Source organism: Schistocerca gregaria, chromosome 3 (genome assembly GCF_023897955.1).
Source record: "Schistocerca gregaria isolate iqSchGreg1 chromosome 3, iqSchGreg1.2, whole genome shotgun sequence".
Classification (NCBI taxonomy): Eukaryota; Metazoa; Arthropoda; class Insecta; order Orthoptera; family Acrididae; genus Schistocerca; species Schistocerca gregaria.
The window spans coordinates 357,043,866-357,064,659 of record NC_064922.1 but is presented as its reverse complement, the minus strand read 5'-3'; the positions used below and the strand labels follow the sequence as shown (position 1 = coordinate 357,064,659).

General features: G+C 42.6%; 1 protein-coding gene and 1 pseudogene across 2 annotated transcripts in view; one reads left to right on the top strand and one right to left on the bottom strand.

Moving 5' to 3' along the window:
• Positions 1-20,794, top strand: part of LOC126354595 (sialin-like) — a 107,894-nt gene that overhangs the window by 65,330 nt on the left and 21,770 nt on the right. For both annotated transcript variants that reach the window (XM_050004345.1, XM_050004346.1), the window contains 2 exons: positions 9,933-10,065; positions 15,515-15,753. In XM_050004345.1, coding sequence (XP_049860302.1) covers positions 9,933-10,065; positions 15,515-15,753 — 372 coding nt within the window. The remainder of the gene's footprint in view (positions 1-9,932; positions 10,066-15,514; positions 15,754-20,794) is intronic.
• Positions 2,373-2,490, bottom strand: LOC126356661 (5S ribosomal RNA; annotated as a pseudogene).

The window sequence follows — 20,794 nt, the reverse complement described above, 5'->3', positions numbered from 1 at the left end:
TCTCACGATTACGGACTGGTGGCTTGCAGGTGCGGAGCTGGCACCTTATAATTCGTAAATGTGTTCCATCGGGTTTATTTGGTGACCAAGACAGTTCAATTAAATTAAATTTGTTGGTACGAATTTTAGACCTGTTATCTGGGAATTAAATAGGTCGTACGTATTAGGTTATCATAGTGATATAAAATGTTTTATATTAAGAACACAATAATAGGTTACTTTAACAGCAACCATTGGTAATATTAACGTAGAAATAAAACATGATATCGAGAATAAGAATTTTTTAAAAAGTAACATAAAATAAAAGGAATTAACTCAGCTCCAAGTGAACACGTTCCAGCTCTTTTTACTAGATATTTCACTTGCAGCCTCGATCTAACTCACGTTTCGCCGACAAAGAACAAATAAACTTATTTCCACACCTATTGTTGCTACACTATTCTACATCGCTCAAATGTTATGTACATACCTCGGAATCCCCGAGTCTATGCACATCTGTTTGGGTGGTCATAGCATTCGTTCTTTCTTTCTTTTTTTAAATATTTCTTAAATATGGGGTGATACAGGTGCTCCTACCGATATGTTTTATGTAACCCACCATCCCTTCCAAAACCACACACAACATTTTCATATTCTCTCGCTCACTACGTGCAAACTATTAATGGTACAGAAAAAATAAACAGGATCTTTTTTAGGAAATTTAATGTAGTTTTATTTTGTACTATGTTACATTTTCATTGGAGCTCGTGGTTTTCGAACTACTCAAGAAAAACGCATTAGAAGGTCAGTTTTGCACTGTTTCTTCAATAATTCTAAAGCTTCACATCTCAGTACCAAATTTAACTACATGTTAAAATGTCCTTTTCATTTTTTCCGTAGCAATAACGTAGTGAGCGGAAAAATATGAAAATCTCACGCCTGGTATTTGAAAACATTGCGTGTTGTGTGTGCATTTGTGTCTTTATACATAGTTTCTCTTAATTAAATTTTCATGTATCATGTCGCGTCCGTAGTTTCCTGCGAGCGGATCAGGATGGGAGCTGGACGCTAAATCCAGTAATGAGGTACCTCGTCCTCCTCGAAGTCCTGGTGCTGGAAAACAAGCTCGAAATTCTTAGCAGATAAGGGAACTCGGTGAGATAAAGGACGTATACTTCTGATAAAATAACTGAGACGAAACACGAGGCGGGATAAGACCACCCTAAAGGCACAAACACATTGAATGTAAGTTATGCAATCCTGCATGTACCCTGTACAACTAAGTGCCACGAGAAACTAAGTCCCATCCCGAGGGCAGAGTAACACAGGCCCAGCGTCCGAGGCAACTGTAGAAGGAATCTCCCAGCAACTCCAGCGGCCCTGCTTATATAGGCTCGTCTGATGCAATCCCACGCGATCACGAGCGTCTCCCTTGTCCTGTCGTCCTTCTAGAACTTTCTGTCGTAGCTGGTCACGTAGCTCCAGCGTCCCCCTTACCACAAAAACGCAACCTCTCCTGCTTTCCAGCTCCCTGGCTGACGTTAGGTTGCTTTCCTACAGGTTCATCTTATGCAATCTTATGCATTTCTACTCAAATCCGCGACCCATTCGCGACATCATCATCATCATCATCATCATAATTTACGACTGATTATGCCTTTCAGCGTTCAGTCTGGAGCATAGCCCCCTTATAAAATTCCTCCATGTTCCCCTATTCAGTGCTAACATTGGTGCCTCATCCGCGACCCATTCGCGACAGTCTATCATTATATATAATGGAGGACACGCTTGTCCCGTGATCTGTTTGTCCTTATTTTGATATTAAGTGTGTCCAAATTGATCTTACAGGGTGGAAGTTAAGTAGTTAGATATTCTACGTGCAATCACATCAACTGCAGTCCACATGTTTTTGTCACAATTGTTTGCAGATGGTAGTCTAATTGTCTGCAGTCTCTCTTTACCTGAAGGTGAAAAAAAAGCACTACGTCATCAGGCCACAAGTGGCCCATCGGGACCATCCGACCGCCGTGTCATCCTCAGCTGAGGATGCTGATAGGAGGGGCGTGTGGTCAGCACACCGCTCTCACGGTCGATTCAAATGGTTCAAATGGCTCTGAGCACTATGGGACTTAACATCTGTGGTCATCAGTCCCCTAGGACTTAGAACTACTTAAACCTAACTAACCTAAGGACCTCACACAAATCCATGCCCGAGGCAGGATTCGAACCTACGACCGTAGCAGTCGAGCGGTTCCGGACTGAGCGCCTAGAACCGCTAGACCACCGCGGCCGGCTCTCACGGTCGTTACGATGGTTTTCTTTGACCGAAGCCGCTACTATTCGGTCGAGTAGCTCCTCAGTTGGCATCACGAGGCTGAGTGAACCCCGAAAAATGGCAACAGCACATGGCGGCTCGGATGGTCACCCATCCAAGTGCCGGCCACGTCCGACAGCGCTTAACTTCGGTAATCTGATGGGAACCGGTGTATCCACTGCGGCAAGGTCATTGCCCAACCTGAAAATGAGGGCAACTGAAAACGACACGATCAGTGGAACCTTCCTCTCCACATTAACAGATTGGTGCGTTACCATATCCCACTGAATGCAAATGTTCAGGATATGGACCATGACGTGGGTACTGAGCGAGGTGACGCAGTGGTTAGCACACTGGACTCGCATTCGGGAGGACTACGGTTCAATCCCACGTCCGGCCATCCTGATTTAGGTTTTCCGTGATTTCCCTAGATCACTCCAGGCAAATACCGGGATGGTTCCTTTGAAAGGGTTCGGCCGACTTCCTTCCCCATTCTTCCCTAATTCGAGCTTGTGCTCCGTCTCTAATGACCTCGTTGTCGACGGGACGTTAAACACCAATATCCTCCTCCTCCTCCTCCTGATGACCTGGTAAAAGGAGTACTATGCCTCGAGTAGGGGCAATGTCGCGCAGTTGGAGCCTGCTCCGATGCCTGGAAGCATTCCATGAATCCACTTTGGAGTGTTTCTAGTGTCTCACTCAGACTGTCATTCATCCAACTTCGACGCTCGTAAATGTCTTTTATTAGTATATGATCTCGTACACAAGATCATATTGTTCACGCACCAACCAACACAGCGCTGTCGCGTAACATACCACGATTTCCACTGGACATATGAGGAGAATCACAAGTAAAACCATCAACAGGTGTAACACCAAGACATCAACATGAGTTCTCAATCATTCTCCTCAAACTACTGTGGTACAGTTGTGGCCTTGTATCATGTTATCCTGCTAGAAGATGTCACCACTGTTGGGGAAGCAATCAAGCGTGGAGCGATTCAGGTTCAAATACTTCAGGGCTGTCATGGTGCCGTTGAAAACTACCACGGATCCCAAGACGACCGGGTGAATGTCCCCCACAGCACAGTTCTGCCCCGGCCGCCTGTGTCTGTGGCGAAGTGATGGTTTGGAGCAGTCGATCGCCTGGATGACGGCGTATCTGGAACCGATCATTGACGTGGTATAACAAGAAATGCGATTTATCCAATCAGGCAACGAGTTTCTATTGATCCACGGTGCAATTTCGGTGATCCTGCACCCGCTGCAACAGCAACCAACGATGCCATTGGGGTCAACATGGGAACACGAAGGCGCCGTTTGTTGTAGAGCTCCTTGTTTAACAACGAGTGCTAGCGTGCTCTGAATCACTTGCTCTTTCTCACAATGGAACTATTCGATGTGATGCGTCAGTCATGAGTTGCTTGAGTTGTGCTGCAAAAGCAGTAACGGCAGCAGCAGCAGCAGCAAGAAAGGCATTGGTAATTACAACACCAACACCAGAATAGCTGCAGGAAAACGTATAACAGTCTACAATTGCAGCATCATTGCCTCCCCATCAGTCATTCGCTTGCTTAGATGACGCAAATGAGAGCTGGGACATTTATTTACGTCCTTTTGTTCTTCACTGCAAGGCAAATCCAATAAATGACACTGAACGTCAGCGAGCACTTTCATTGTCTTCTAGTAACAAATTGTATCCACTCCCGGTCCCAGTGGCTGAAGCTTTTATGATGTTTGTGGTATGCTGACTGGCGATTACGGTCATAAAACTTATGTATTTGCAAATAGGTTCAAATTTAATGAATGGGTTAAGCCACGTAAGCAAACGAGCTTAGCGTTCAGTGCTGACTTACAAGGCTCAACACACAAGCGTGTTTCTTCCGGTAAACAATATGGTGCGTTGTATAGAGTCATTAATCCGTGATGTTATTATACATATATCTCCTGTTAGAGAAGTTAACGCAATCGACGTGGATTCATTTGAGCCAAACATGAGCGATGTGAAAAAAACTGCCAAGTCTCACTGAGTAACAGGATCAACGCAGCTGCATCTTATGATACTTCTGGTATCGACTTTCTTTGTAGTGGCAGTCGCTGTTGTATTCTGCAATCAGCTGATGACAACCAATTAACTTCTCATCTTCTGATTTAACGAGCGCCGATCGTCCGGTAGTCTGAAGGGGTGGAATTCAGTACTTAGTGCAGGAGCTAGCGATCCACCGCCCTCATCATTGATAATCACACGTAAAAATCAGTGCTTTGTTCACTGTCTCTGTGTCCCAAAGCGAGCGGAAGTCCACCAAAAGTTTTCTCCACATTCTCGTCTTCGCATACCAGGAAAGAGAGTACAACCATACAACGTCCAGATTGTGGCTCAAGGCGTCGACGACGTCACTGCCTACCGAGGCCCGAGGCTGTGGCGTTGTAAGTAAACTGTTTAGGTTTTTATGATGGTAACGCCACGTAGCTCTCTCTCTATTAAAATCGCTGATTGCGCTGTGTGCAGTCCGTGGCTGGTTGCACTCGTTGTTGGAAGGTAATCCCCAGTAGTGTTGGGCAGTTTGTCGCCAGCAGTGATGGAAGTACTGTACATCCCATTTAACAAATTTCTGTTTCTAACAAACACACGTCCAGATCATATTAACATCTCAGAACTCTGGCATCTCTCTCCCCACATGGACCACTTGTGGCGGCTCACTTCCAATAGCCAAACGCTACGGGCTGTTCACATCCAACTGCACAACACTACAGTGGCGAGTAACTTCCACCAACTAGTGGGGAGCGAGTAACTATTTCAGAGGAGTTTAGTACTTCTTGACTGCGAGTTTACCTGCATACAAGCTCTCGATATCACATGACAAAGTTCGTGATTACCTTTTCAATTACATATTGATTTCCCGTGGTCACTGCAGGGAGCAACGCCTTCGTGAAGTGCGGCGGACGAGCCGATTTGTGTGACGTCACAAGGTCGCTGCAGGCCCCGTATTTCTCGCGGGCCCCGATGCCCACTCTGTGACGTCAAATATTTTAAACGCCGCAAACCGAGGCATCTAGCAAGAGTCTGTCATGGCAGGTAGACAACAACAACTGCCTGCATACTGCAATCTATCTTGCTACCGTCAACAGCAACAGCAAACGAGATGCAGCAGACCATTCTGCAATTAGAAATTAATGGAGGGATGAAAGAATTTAAGTTGAACACAGGCATGGCCGAGTCTGATTAATGTGGACAAGTAGTCGTGCATAGGCTCACCACATCTGCGAGATCCACAGCACAATGACGTACAACAGACAGTCAATCTACAATTGCGGGCATGTCCATATTAGGGATCTCGTCCAAAATTTTGTACATTTAGCGCGTTATATCGTCAAAAGCCTGAGCTGATTGGAGTGTCCAGTATAAAATAATAAAAAATATGTAATAAATGTTTAGATATACGGAAACAAGTACAATAAGCTGGGCTATGTCTGTAAATAGGTTCATATTAGTTCTGCATGGAGGAAATAGTCTTCCTCTTACTGTAGATTTATGCTTACCAATTAATAATATTACGTCCTATCGCCCTATCCACATACAAACTCTTGACCGTGTCCGTCATTTATTTTGTAATCGGATCTTCGTATTAGTTCCGAACTACACAGGTGGGTTTCATGAATTCTTCTATATTACAGTACTAATTGAAATAATGACTCAATACTTCACTAATGAAACATGAATGTCTTATTTCTTCTGTACACATAAAAAATACAGACTTGTTACTTTTTTCTCAACCCAAAATGGCTGCCACTGATTACGATCTAAAATAATGCGCGCTTACCTTCGTTTATTAGCAGAGATTGAGTCCTTCCTCTTACTGAGGAACAGAAAAAGCATCTTATATGATATAAATACATGACGGTAGACGCAGGTTCTACGCTGGGCTACCGCTACACCTTTTTTCTTGGCCTTGAAAGAAAACGTAAACGTAAAAGCAAGAAATGCAAAAAGTACATCACACCTGCCCATAATTATCCAATTGATGTCAATTGGGGATGGGATCCGGCGACCTTGCTGATCAAGATAGGGTTTGGCAAGCACGAAGACAAGAGGTACAAACTCATCCCGTGTGCGGGAGTGCATTATCTTGTTGAAACATAAGCACAAAATAGCTTGCCGTGAAGACAAACAAAACACGGCGTAGAAATTCATCGACGTGCCGCTGTACAGTAAGGGTGTTGCGGATGATAACCAAAGAAGCCCTGCTATGAAAAGAAATGGCACCCCAAACCATGACTGCCGGCTGTCAGGCCGGTTGGCAGGCTACAGTCAGTATGGTGTCCTACCGCTGTCCAGGGCGTCTCCAGACACGTCTTCGGCCTGGGATCTCTTTGACTGGAGTAGAATTGTCTTCAGGGACGAGTCAGGCTTCGAACTGAGTCCCGATGACCAGCGGAGGCGCGTCTGTCGTGCTCAATTTGTGAAGCTTTTTCTCTGACATAAAACATCCAACTTTTTTGAAATTGTTTTCATTTGTTTTTCTGTACATGTTCATCACATCTACCGATTTACAACCCATTCGGATAATTCATGCATTATGCGTTGTTGCTTTTTTTTCCAATGGTGTATGTTAATTTACTGATTTCTATTTTCTCAGAGTTTACAGTAGTTCTTGTGGCAAAACTAGTTGAATGTTAAAGTTTGAGCAGGTGTTTATGACTTTTGGTGTTAAACTACAGGGTGGAGCAAATAAGACATGAATGTTTGCAGATAACCACGCCCATTAACGTGCACACCACGCGTAGGCCTCCCACGCGATTCACATCGGTTCCGAACGTTGCGCTGGCCGTGTCAGTGTGAGTGCAGCAGTGGAAAGTGGGCGATGGTACTCACAGCGAAGCAGCGGGTGTTCGATGTGGAAAGTTACGTGACAACAAAGTAGTGGAAATGGTGTGGTCAGTCCTTTTCTGGGAAGAGCAACGATATCAAAGTGCCAGCAAATAATGCCATGCAACGCTTAGTCCGAAAATGGTGACAGACAGGACATATTTTGAATAAATAAAAAAATATTTCGAAACGTGCCCGCACACCAGAAAATGTGCTTGCAGTTCACCAGCAAATGCTTCAGAGTTCTACCAAATGAACAGAACTTTTGTTGAAAGAGACAGGCATATAACGTCCGTCACACGGACAAATGTTCCACCTGGGCCTGCTTATGCATTCCTGCAATCAGCAGATGCTCCACAACGCCTTCAGTTTTGTAAGCGGCTATTCGCTGAGATAACAACGAATAGCTTGGGCATGGATCTGGTCTCTGTCTGATGAAGTCTGGTTTCACCCCAGTAGTTATGTCAACTCACAGAATCACAGGTTCTGCACCGCGGAGAATCCGCACAAATTCCACGAAACGCCATCGCGTAATCAGAAGGCTGGGACTCAGTGTGCAGCGTCTGCACACCGCATTATTGGTCCGTCTGCCCCTGATAGCTGAGTGGTCAGTACAACGGAATGTTATACCTAACGGCCCGGGTTGGATTCCCGGCTGGGTCGGAGATTTTCTCCGGTCAGGGACTGGGTGTTGCGTATCATCATCATTTCATCACCATCGAACGCAAGTCGTCGAAGTGGCGTCAACTCTAAAGACTTGCACCAGGCGAACGGTCTAGCCGCCGGGAGGCCCCATCCAGACGGCATTTCCATTTCCATTGTTGGTCCCATCTTCTTTCATCAGAATCTTCGGCGCGTTACGGTTCCAACATTTTGAAACAATTTGTGGCAGCATTAACGGAAGAGAAAAACACCTACAGTTACTTTCAACAGGCTCATACAGGCGGCCGAGCACTGGACGACTAGTACACAATCTTCTTGCCTGACAGGGTTGTTAGCAGAGCCGGGTCACCAGATCGGTCAGTGCGCGATTACTTTTGCGGGTGCCCTCAAGTCTAAGGTGTATCGTAATAACCCTTATAGTCTTCAAGAACTGCAATAGAGCATTTCGGATGAGATTGCAACAATTCTAGCAGTACAGCTTCGATCAGCCTTCAGCAACTAGCTGACCACAGTCTACGTTTGCTATACTCAGTTTACTACTACATTTACTTTGTTGTGCTGTGTTTCTTTGTACCCTGGTGCTCTGTTCTCCAGGCCACTTTTATTTGGTCCACTCTATAAATTAATAGTAGATGGCATAGTTTAACTGTACAAAACTGGATGAGCTTTGTTTTCTTTTAGCTTAAATCTAGTCCATTTACAATAAATCAGATAATTTAATATCATTTACTGTTTCCTCCGAAGTGCTTCCTTAACGGCTTGACAATAATGCTTTCATCATATACAGGAAGGCCTAACTTTTCCTCCTGATTCAAGTAAATCGGTAAATCATCACCACAGAAGAGGGAAAGTAATGGATCTATGATCCGACGCTGCAGAGCGCTTATAGTGATTTCTTCCCATCAGGAGGATGTACGACCCCTGTTTATATTATTCAAATATTCTAGTGTAACTTCATGCTTAGTGTTTGTTAAACAAGAACTATATCATATACAAATAAAAAGTTAATTTCGCTGATATATTGACACAGGAAAATGCCTTTGATAAATCCCGAAATACTCCAAATGGTGATGTAATTTGATAATTTTGCTATGTGCTGAGTGAAGGTCTAACCAGATTTCACAGAACAGTATCCTTTTTGAAATCCAAACTGTGATTAATTAAGTGCCCCATTAGCACTCAGTTGGGTGACAGCCCTCGAGTACATCACCTTCTCAAAAATTTTGAGAACTGACTTAACAAGTAGGACAGGCCGGTTGCTGCATCTGTAAAATCGTCTTCTTTATAGGGAGACCTGAAAAAGGAATATTTCAATCAGGCTTTAAAACACACTGAACTAATGATGACTGAGAGCATAACAAATTGTAGTGTGTTCCTCTATACAAACTTTTAAAGATCGAGGTGATCTTTCTGTGATGTTAATGTATGATAAAAATATCATGTCACTGCATTTCCTCCGTACTGATTTTTCAGTGTATTGGTTTGCGTGCACTTCTGGACTTCTTGAACAGATTTTCTCAACCTTGTGCATTTTAGTGACTTGCAGTTTCACAGTATTAGCTCACTGAGATTTATGCACCTGAAGAAATGTTTATTTTCTCCCAGCTGTGGGTTAAAATTTAAGAGATTTTGAAAAATAACAAAATAGTATAAGTAATTTCTTATTGTATGTAAAACAAAAGGTAACTATTATTATTACATTAATTATTCACAACTCAATTGTTATCGGATTTAAATCAGAAAGGTTCTCCATTTGACAGCAATAGGCTACATTTTAAACAATTCCCTACATTTCGTTGTTGATTGTGGATATTGCTATGATAAATTCTGGGACGTTTCTGAGCGAATGGCTACTGATTTCATAAAGCTTCGTACTGCACAACATGAGAAGGAAAACAAGGTTATTTGCCAGGATTACGGAAGCGCAATCAGTGCAAAACACCATTCACGTATTTAAACACTTCGACCAAATTGTCAGAGTACATGAAGCATATACTGCTGTCTGATAATCAATACTTCTGACTAAAAGGAAATTATCATCATAACTCTCTCACTATAAATACGTTACAAATTATTTTATGTGTGACTGTTTTCTTTTTTTTTTAACAGAATGGAATCATATCGGCTATTCCCCACATCACTGGTACAGTTGGAAGTTTGGCATTTGTATGGTTTACCAACTTCCTGCTCCAAAAGAAATTTGTATCCAGAATCTGGACTTTTCGCATAATAAATGCGCTGGGTAAGTTCCGTGTAACTAAAAAACAGAATATCTCTATAATATTTTATTGCGATGTTCAGAGCTGTAAAAGAGTGTGGACAAGATATTAGCAATGCTGTTTTTTTTCATAATTTTGTTCCTAGTTATCCTGGGGACAATCAACAGTTAGCACGTAGCTCTCCATTTCGTCTTGATGATGGGGCCGTGAAAGCCCCACCCATCACCATTGAGACACAAGTGGACTGAAGGTATAAGTCTACACCTTCGTCTACAACTGCGCCTATACTCTACATCTGACCAAATGGTGTGTGTCGGGGGGAGGGGGTACTTTTTCTACCCCTGTCGCTTCTTCTCTTTCTTGTTCAAATCGCGAATGGCGAGCTAGAACAACGATAGTAGATAAGCCCCCGTAAAACTCGACTGTCTCTAATTTTACCTTCATAGTTTTTCGCGAGACATACATAGGAAAAAACAGTATATTGGTTCACTGCTAGGAACATACGTTCCCGGAATTTCAAGAGTGAAGTACAGCATGGTGTACGAATCCTCTCTTCTGGCGTCTGGGGCTGGAATGGTATGAGCAACTGCGTGACTCTTTAGCGCCCGCTAAGCGGATTTGTGCCGTAAATCACTGCTCTTCTTTTAATCTTTTCCGCGTCCTCTATCAGTCCTCTCACACTGACTAGCAGTACTGAAGTACAGGTCTAAATAGGTTTTTGTAAGCTAACTCCTACGTGGGATTACTACACTTCCTCAGCAATCTTCCGGTCAATCACATCTAATATCTGCATTTCCTTCTGTTAGCTTTAATTCGTTGCTCCACTTTAAATAGCTGAAAACGCACACTCCCACATATTTAAGGAATGTGTCTGATTCTAGTGATCGTTCATAAATCGTGCAATCAAACAATAATGGGTCTTTCCGTCTATTTACGCGCAATTTACATTTATTTGTGCTGCGGGTCAAATGCTGATCCCTACACCAATCGTCGTTCCACTTCATATCTTCCGATATTTCGCTACAATTCTGTAGTGATGCAACATCACTGTACATTACAGCGTCATTCACGAACGACCCCACTGACTTTCCGACGTTATCCGCTAGATACTGAAGGCTGAAAAGAAATATATACGACCCATCTGGCGTATGATGGACATCTTTAGACGTGAAGATAACTTCTAGCGTAAATCAAGGAAATGTCGTAAAAAATAGTCCAAATAGCTCTAAGCACTTTGGGACTTAACATCTGAGGTCATCAGTCCCCTAAACTTAGAACTACTTAAACCTAACTAACCTAAGGACATCACAATAGCCATATCAGAGGCAGGATTCAAACCTGCGACCGTAGCAGCAGTGCGGTTCCGGACTGAAGTGCCTAGAACCGCGCAGCCACAGTGGCCGGCGAAATGTTATTTTCACGATATATACAGGGTGAGGTAGCTAAGGCAGGCCACCTAAAACACATCCAGAATGAATAAATATATCGATGTGCGGTTTTCGCCACGTTATAGACGACAATATGGAGAAACAGTATCGAGATAACAGCGCCGCAAACCACTGTCCACCCATCAGGAGAAGAGGTTCCACGAACGTCTGCCCTATTATACCAAATGAAAGCTAACACCCAATTCACGCATTGTTCTTGTGTTTACCTGTACGTTTGAAGTCCGTCAGCCTGTGTTCTGCTGTCTTAGCTGTCAGATGACTTGCTCGCAAAGCTGGTGAGACATTCACAATGTATACGACAGTAGAAAACGCGAATATCGTTTGTGGCGAATGTCGCCAAACTGTTAGAGCAGCGGCGCGATGGTATGCTGAAGTAATCCATGTCGTACCACGTGTTCACGATCTGTCTTTGCAGTCATTATAAAAAAAGTTCTAGAAACTGGAAGTGTGGAGAATAAAATACGACAAGGCAAAAAAACTAGTGACGAACGAAATGAAGCCAGCATTTTTGCAATAGTAATACACAGTGCAAATGTCACTAAGAGGCATCTCGAAAGTAGGGATCAACCAAACGAGTGCTCTGCACACACTATATTCCATCGCATGTCAGCCACTGCACATCACATTTCGTTTCATCTGCAGCTTCATGGCATTCGCTTATAGCTCCCCGTATGTGATCAGTGTAAAGTGCAAAGTGATACTTCATATCTATGTAAAATTTTGTTTAAGGAAGAAGCATCTCTCACAAACCGTAAGCTTCATGTACTAATCGTCAGTTGAAAATGTACGCTGACTCAAAGAAGTGTATAAAAACAACGTTCATGGTCTGTCAGTGCTTGGTGCGAGTTTTGCAAGACCCGCACAACTGATCCCTGTTTTATTGCTGGCGATCTAAATAGACGCAAGTATCTCAAGTTCGTAAGATATGCTGCTGCTCCAGTTACTGGAAGACCTCTGATTCGGCATAAGGCAATCAGTGTGGTACCAAGGGATGACGGTTGACTCTCCCATTTCGCGCATGTGCTGACAGACCCTCTTAAGAAAACATTTGGAGAATATTGGATCTGCCCGCTCAGGAAACGCAAAATGGTCTTCATACTCGCTGGACTTAACACTTATATACTCTGAACTATGGCTAAAATTAAAACAAGAGGTCTCCTAGGAAACAGCAACAACTCCCGAAGGCATGAAATGCCTTACAACGCACGCTTGTGCTAACGTTAACTCCAGATGAAACTCAAAAACGAGTATTGTTTCTCTAGAATCGCCTTATAGCTTGTAGCAATACTCAACATTTTGAGCATTTGGTATGTCAGCCCTGATAATAAACAGATGAACAATACCTGAGTTACGTACTTGCGTTTATTTGGCATGACAGGACATATGTTTGTGGAACCTCTTCTCCTGATGGCGGGACATTGGTTTGCGGCGCTGTTATCTCATTGCTGTTTGATCAACTCTCACACATGTTATGTCGTTCTCTTAGAAGCTTCTTTCAGCTGCCACAGGAAAAGAATCATATAGTTCAATTGAAAGAAAGTAAAGTCGGTGTCGTTATTATGCGACTACAAACGATAAAAATTACTTGCAAACGCCAGGAAATTCGCCAGGTTGTCCTCTGTAACTCGCCGAAAACCGCAGCTCGATATATTTATTCATTCTGGACATATGTCGGTTGACCTGTCTCAGCTGCCTCACCCTGTATACGGGGTGAAGCGAAATTCGCGCACTCGGGGTTTGCAGCGCGACTCCTCACATGCAGCACAAAATGTCTGTCACAAAATTTCGACCGGCGAGTACATACGGCAGAAATAGGACGTGGCAATAGGTCAGCACTGCAGCTACAAGTATAGTAACTAGCCGTGTCAACAGGCGATCTTGTGCTGTACGGTTGGTGCTGTCGATAGCGTTTTGGGTTAGCGTGCAGGAGGTCAAGGTTTCGACCCTCGGTTCAAGAATATGTTTTTATTTAGTAAATGTAGTCCAAGCGGTATGGTATCTGGCATTTTAATCGTCAACAGCGATTGCAGCGGGTCATCTGGAAAACATTTGCACTTACATATGACAATCGTAGAAATGGAACATTGGTCAGCTTTGAAAGATGCCCTTTACACGTCGTGGGCTCGTATTTATTCGTACCATTTCCTCTAGTAGAAGCGAAACCAGTTTTCTTTGCAGCCTCCTCTAATGGTCACGTAGATTAGTACCAACTATTATGCTTGCCTCGTTCAGGTGCATTACGGTTCGTTAGGAGCTTACGTTACCAGTAGGACTAGCAACGTGCTTTGCAAATAATGACCAAACTCGGTTACTATTTGTATCTGTTACCACCACAATCCCATTAATTGTTTCAAATGTCTATTTCTTATTTGTCTAACCACGTATTTGTTGTATTCAGCGTTACAAAATGTTGTAAATTTAGGGTACATATGACATAAGAAACGGTTTATATTACTGAAATGTCAGAATGAAACTTTTGTTGTTGTGGTCTTCAGTCCTGAGACTGGTTTGATGCAGCTCTCCATGCTACTCTATCCTGTGCAAGCTCCTTCATCTCCCAGTACTTACTGCAACCTACATCCTCCTGAATCTGCTTAGTGTATTCATCTCTTGGGCTCCCTCTACGATTTTTACCCTCCACGCTGCCCTCCAATACTAAATTGGTGATCCCTTGATGCCTCAGAACATGTCTTACCAACCGGTCCCTTCTTATGTCAAGTTGTGCAACAAACTCCTCTTCTCCCCAATTCTATTCAATACTTCCTCATTAGTTATGTGGTCTACCCATCTATCTTCAGCATTTTTCTGTAGCACCACATTTCGGAAGCTTCTATTCTCTTCTTGTCCAAACTATTTATCGTCCATGTTTCACTTCCATAGATGAGTACACTCCATACAAATACTTTCAGAAACGACTTCCTGGCGTTTAAATCTATACTCGATGTTAACAAATTTCTCTTCTTCAGAAACGCTTTCCTTGCCATTGTCAGGCTACATTTTCTATCCTCTCTACTTCGACCATCATCAGTTATTTTGCTCCCCAAATAGCAAAACTCCTTTACTACTTTAAGTGTCTCATTTCCTAATCGAATTCCCCCAGCATCACCCGACTTAATTCGACTACATTCCATTACTCTCGTTTTGCTTTTGTTGATGTTCATCTTATATCCTCCTTTCAAGACACTGTCCATTTCGTTCAACTGCTCTTCCAAGTCCTTTGCTGTCTCTGACAGAATTACAATGTCATCGGCGAACCTCAAAGTTTTTATTTCTTCTCCATGGATTTTAATACCTACTCCGAATTTTTCTTTTGTTTCCTTTATTGCTTGCTCAATATACAGATTACATAACATCAGGGAGAGCTACAAACCTGTCTCAATCCCTTCCCAACCACTGCTTCCCTTTCATGTCCCTCGACTCTTATAACTGCCATCTGGTTTCTGTACAAATTGAAAATAACCTTTCACTCCCTACCAGTTTTTCCATTGAGCAAGCACAATAAAAATTAGCAAATAAAAAAAATGCACCCTGACACAGGGTTGAACCCTTGACCTCCTGTATGCTAACCCAAAACTCAATACACTGCGCCGACTATACAGCACGATTAAACTGTGCAGTCAGAGGTAGTTACCATACGCGTTGCTACAGTGTTGCCAGATTGCCACTCTTTAACATCCTTTTTCTGCCGCATATACTAGCCAGACGAAGTTCCGTGACAGACTTTTTTATCGCTGGCGTGTGAGGGGTGTCACTGCGAAGCCCGAGTGAGCGAATTTCGCTTCACACTGTATATTGTGAAAAGCAGTTATCCCACGACTCCCCCTCGAGTTACCTCTGGAGTTATCTTCACGTCTTAGTTCCCTCATTTAAAAACTTGGCCATATATTATTTATTTCAGGCACATTTGCCCATTCCGGTGTAGAAATTTTCACTAACGTTGTTTTATAAGATATAACACAGCATAATATAGCATTTACCTCTTCGCGAAAGGGACTACCAGAGGAGTTGCTTCTCACGTTGCCAGGTACGCTGGTGCCCGGAGCGGCGCTGGTCGTGGTGGCGCTGGTGGGCTGCGACGCCGCCACCGTCATTGCGATGCTAGCCATCAGCGGCTTCTGCACCGCCGACTGCACGAGCTCCTACCTCAACATGCAGATAATAGCACCCAACTACGCGGGCACCATCGTCGGCATCATCAACATGTTTGCCAATCTGACGGGCATCGCAGTCCCTTACATCGTCGGCGCCTTCACCAACGCCAACGTAAGTCGTTAATCTGCACAGTCTTCGGACTAGACTGGAGGTAAAGCTAAACACTGTCCGGTATCGTGCACGTTTCTGTGGCTTCGGAGGGAGGGAGAAAGGTCAGAGTTTAGCGTTCAGTCGACGACGTGTTCATGAAAGATGGAGCACGATCTCGGATTGAACAAGTGTGAATATGGAATCGGCCGTGTTCGTTTCAAAGAATGCCAGTGAGATCGTTTTGATACTAGTTTGCTGGCTCCATTACGAATTTATTTTCGTAGTAACGTTATTTATACAGCGTCTATCACAATAGCTAAAAAAAGCACTGGGGGAAGCTACATGATCATAACACAAGCAAAACGGTTCCAGTAAATGTAAGGCAGCAAACGATCTGTTTGTGAGATAATCGCGAATGTGTGGTTACCAGCCACGAGTGTCTTCAGTGACTTCAGTGCTTAGCACAGACGTATTCTAAATCCAAACTTTTCGATTGAGCACCCATCTGGACTCAAATTTCACCAATGGCCTACCGCAGCAAAAAATGCAATAGTGAGTCAGCTTGCTACAAGATACGGTTTGCTGTAAGCTCGAACCTGTTTGTTGTGTACGTCTTCATTCAGAACGGTAAGGAAAGGTGGGCTAGAGCGCGGTGCAGCAGCTGTCGACGTTGCAAAGTTGGATAGAACAGACTAGTGAACAAGATAGAAGATTCACTTAACTTGTATTTCTCCAAACACACGAAGATTCATTAAAAATAATGCAGCAAGAAACAGAGGGCAGCAGTGTCGATGTCAACAAGCACGTGGCTCCCTGAAGCTGATGGTGTTGGAGCTGTGACTACGTGGCGTCTGCTTGGCTTCATGTAGCAAAGAGGCTCCAAGTGCGAGTTGGCTGAGTGGCTGCTGTTGGCCGTCCTACATCGCGGCAGCAGAGGGGAGTCGTTGTATGGGGACATTAGATGTGCAGTTCAGTAGGCACGCACCATTGGGTCCACTAGATCTAACGCGACAGCTATTGGTGTATAACGGAAACTTGCAGTTCCGTTGGCAACTTCACGACGCCCATGGGTGGTATCAATACGTGATACCAAACTCTTAAAGAAGGTGCTTGACGTGTCATTCTTGCATTTGAATTCAATACTACAGTTGTGTCTCTGCAGTGAGTTACGAATTCATTCAAACACCCCACAGACCGTTTTATAAATCTTGACAAGACTACAGTTCACTGCTGAAGTCCTTCAGATTTATCATTCTTCAACTTTATCGTTCTGTCTGAGATAACACCAGACAGAAAAATCCAGAGTATTGAGGCCAAGGTACAGATCCTGCTCGACTCATCCATTCTGGTAATGTGTGTGTCGTCGTACATTTTACAGAATGTGCCAGTGCCCTGTCACGCATTTGTGACACTCACCAATCACGGACCAAGTAGTTGGGCAGTGAGAGAACTAGCCAAAATAGCTAACTCAGTTTCTATCAGCAGTTTTTGAGCATGTGGCAGCGGGGATGGGAGGTAGAGGGGAAAGAGGGAGGTTGAATCAAGCAACTTCCCACCTCACACCCCCACCCCACCCCCTATTTCGTTCTCATGGAATAGGAATCATCTGAGTTCAGTGCTCCTGCATGAGGCGACACATTCATAAATTTTTGTAACAAAATTGGAGCACAAAAAGTGAGAATATGTTTCTGTTTCTGTAAAAGACTCTGACTAAGAAGTGGGATATCAGCTGTCTTGACGATAAGTCACTGTTCTGCACTTCCTCAGATGAGCATCGATAGCGAGTATGACGGCGAAATGGGAAGAGGTTCTATTTTGCCCATGCATTGGAGAGGCACAGCAATGTTACTATTGGCATCATGGATAGACATCCATCAGGTCAAGGCTTATAGTACAGAGGGAACTCTGACAGTAGATCACCAACACCCTGCATCCACATGCATTTACGCTCATGCAATACTATTGTGGTGTGATTTTCAACAGGGCATCGTTTTTCGACTTACGGTACATGTCTCTACGAACTGTATGCGTAGTGTTGTGGTACTCCCATGACCAGTAATTCCTAAGATCTGTCACCGATAGAACACATGTGGGATCACCTTGAATGTCCCACTGCCAGTATTTGGGATATGGAAGACCAATTACAACAGCTGTTGGCCTGCTTGATTCAGGAGAGAATTCGACAACTTAATGCCACCCTTCCGAGCCGAATCAGTGCGTGCGTCCAGGCCAGAGATGGTTTAACTCTATACTGAATCGTTGGCACTTATTGCCAAGTTCTTTATAAATTTTCTTCGACTTTGTAAGGACTGAAATAATATAATATACCCCCTCAGCTCTCGAAGTTTCATTTCCTTTCCTCCTTTCCTTATGAGTGCTTCGTTTTGTTTCTCAGGCAGTGTATTAACATCAAATATTTCAGACGAAATTATTTCATTACTTACATCTTCAGGGACGTATTAAAGCATAGATAGTGTCATTTTGATAGGATCACTCAACAAAATTATTTTATTACTTCAGGAATATATCGAAGCATAGGCAGTGTCACTTTCTACAGGCTCACTGAAGAAGTGTCGGGGTGAACGGAGTGGAAACCACCTTGATGTGTTTACATTGGATGAACGTGGACAGCTGGCACAGCTCTCTGCCTTAATTTTATCCCTGTACATTGTGCTCGTTATATGACAAACCCAAATTGAGAACCTAATTACAATTAGGAGAGAAGCTGACCGAATTAATATTCCTTACCTCTGTCACTCAGCATTCCTTGAGGTATACGTGTCTTTTACTTGATTTCCTTAAACTTTTGGAGCATGGTGTTGTGTGCTAGGAATACTACAACATCTTACATGAATTATATGTTGAAAAAATGCACTGGAGCAGGCATAAATGTACAGAACTCACCTCCGATTTGTCTTTTACAATACAATGGACAACAGGGCGTTTTAGAGCCACGTGAGATTAGCTTGTTAATGTTCGCTCTTTAAGAGTACACGCAAAAAATTGAAGTCGCGTTTAAACTCAGATTTAGTCTCAGAAGTGACAAGGAAACCTGAGCGTCAGCAATGTACACGCGCAATGAGGGCATCCTTGAGCGGTAAATGATCGCAACATGTGGATGCAAGTATTCAAGAATCTGCAAGAAAGGATTACTGCCACTGACAGGGCCAGTCAACATTACGCATATCCACAGTGATAAAATACCTACATTTCGACTACTCGAATTTAAATAGTTAATAGAATAGTTAATATAATTAAATAGTTAATAGAATTTAAATAGTTAGGAAATTAAATATTTTGACTCCAGGAAGGTCGTACCACAAGCAGATAAGAACTGAATCTGTAACTAAAGCAACAACGGAATTCCGTTCTTTCTAAATTTTAGAGGAGAGTGAAAACGGTGTATCTCTTAGAAATTGAGATCAAATTTCAACTACTTTCATATACACATCTGCCATAAAAGTATATTAGTGTAATCTGCTTTTATATTTGGTTTTAATTATATGACTAGTTACAGGGAATAAAAATTCAGATGTCGTTACTGCACTAAATTAACAACACCTGCATAAAGATATACTTAGAGAAGATAAATACCCTCCCACATAACTGAGCGCGTTAGCAGGCCGTTTCCGGGATGCTGGCCCCAAATCGAATCCGTCAGGCAGATTCACGACGAGGGCCAGCGTACTGGTTAGCCTAGGTGTGATGTTTAGGCGTTTCCCCACAGCCGACTAGGTGAATACCAGTGTTGTACCCACGTCTCACCTCAGTTACATGACTCGCAAAGAGTTCAAACACGTTATCACACTTTCACATGAAATAAAAATAGACGCAAAGAGATGAGGTACACAAATTAAGTCCCAGAAGAGATCGGCTGGCGATAAGGTAATGTGACTACCCTCTGCCACTAACGTTGCCAAATCCAGAATAACATGCCGACCCCGTGAAGGTATGGTGCAAGCCAGGAAAAAGAAGAAAGATTAGGCAAGATAAATATTTCATCATCAAAATAGATAAGACCAAAAATATCATTTTCCAGATGAAAAATTACGTGGAAAGATTACAAGAGACATGGCTTCCTAAACCATTTATAAAAAACACTTGATATATTCTTCATAAAAGGCAAGATAGTGTATATTCACTTAATTAATACAAACTGTAGGAAACGATGAAGTGAGAATAAATTCATACCACTTTAACTGCAGTCTTTTTGGCCTCTTAGTCTTAATGTTTCGTGAGGCTTAAATCATAAATGATTGTTATTTACAACTACGAAGAAAAATAAATTTAGGTGACAGTATATATATATATATATATATATATATATATATATATATATATATATATATATATATATGTGTGTGTGTGTGTGTTTTGTATCACCACTTCCGGCTACAGACAAAACTACGAAACTGTGAGCATCCTTGAAAGATTTATTATTTGTTTTATTTCTTTTGATTACATTTCTAAACTGAAGTCAAAACCTCACAGTTATCAAACATGGATTGCTTTTGTGACGTACGATTTCGAATACAGTTCGCAACTGATTTGGATATCTCGAATTAATTCCTTCTAGTGGTGGTCCTAAATGTCGACTTTGGGAATACCAGCCTTCTGTCTCTGTAAGATGGGACGGTATCTTGGACGATAAGGATTTGGCGTTTAATCTAACAACACGGAAAAAATTCGTGAACAGTGAAGAGACATCGTAGTAACGTTTGTTGAGATAATCTGGAGATAGCAAAGCAATCACTACTTGATCATACCCGCATTTTGTTTCTGCATCAGATGACATGATTTTCAATTTAAGACAGAACTAAATAATGTGTTATGCAAAATTCCTCCTGCTCTATAAAAGAGCATCTTTAGAGAAACTATTATAATTAAAAGTAAAAAATGCATTAAACAACTGTCACTTAGAAAAGTTTTTCATATTGTACTACTAGTCACAGAATTTGTTAGATACTTAAAATATTTAACGAAACATGTTTCGAGGTATAAAGCTCGTCTTCAGGCTTCAGTGGCACAAAAACATTTAACAAAATTACTAATAGATACTTAA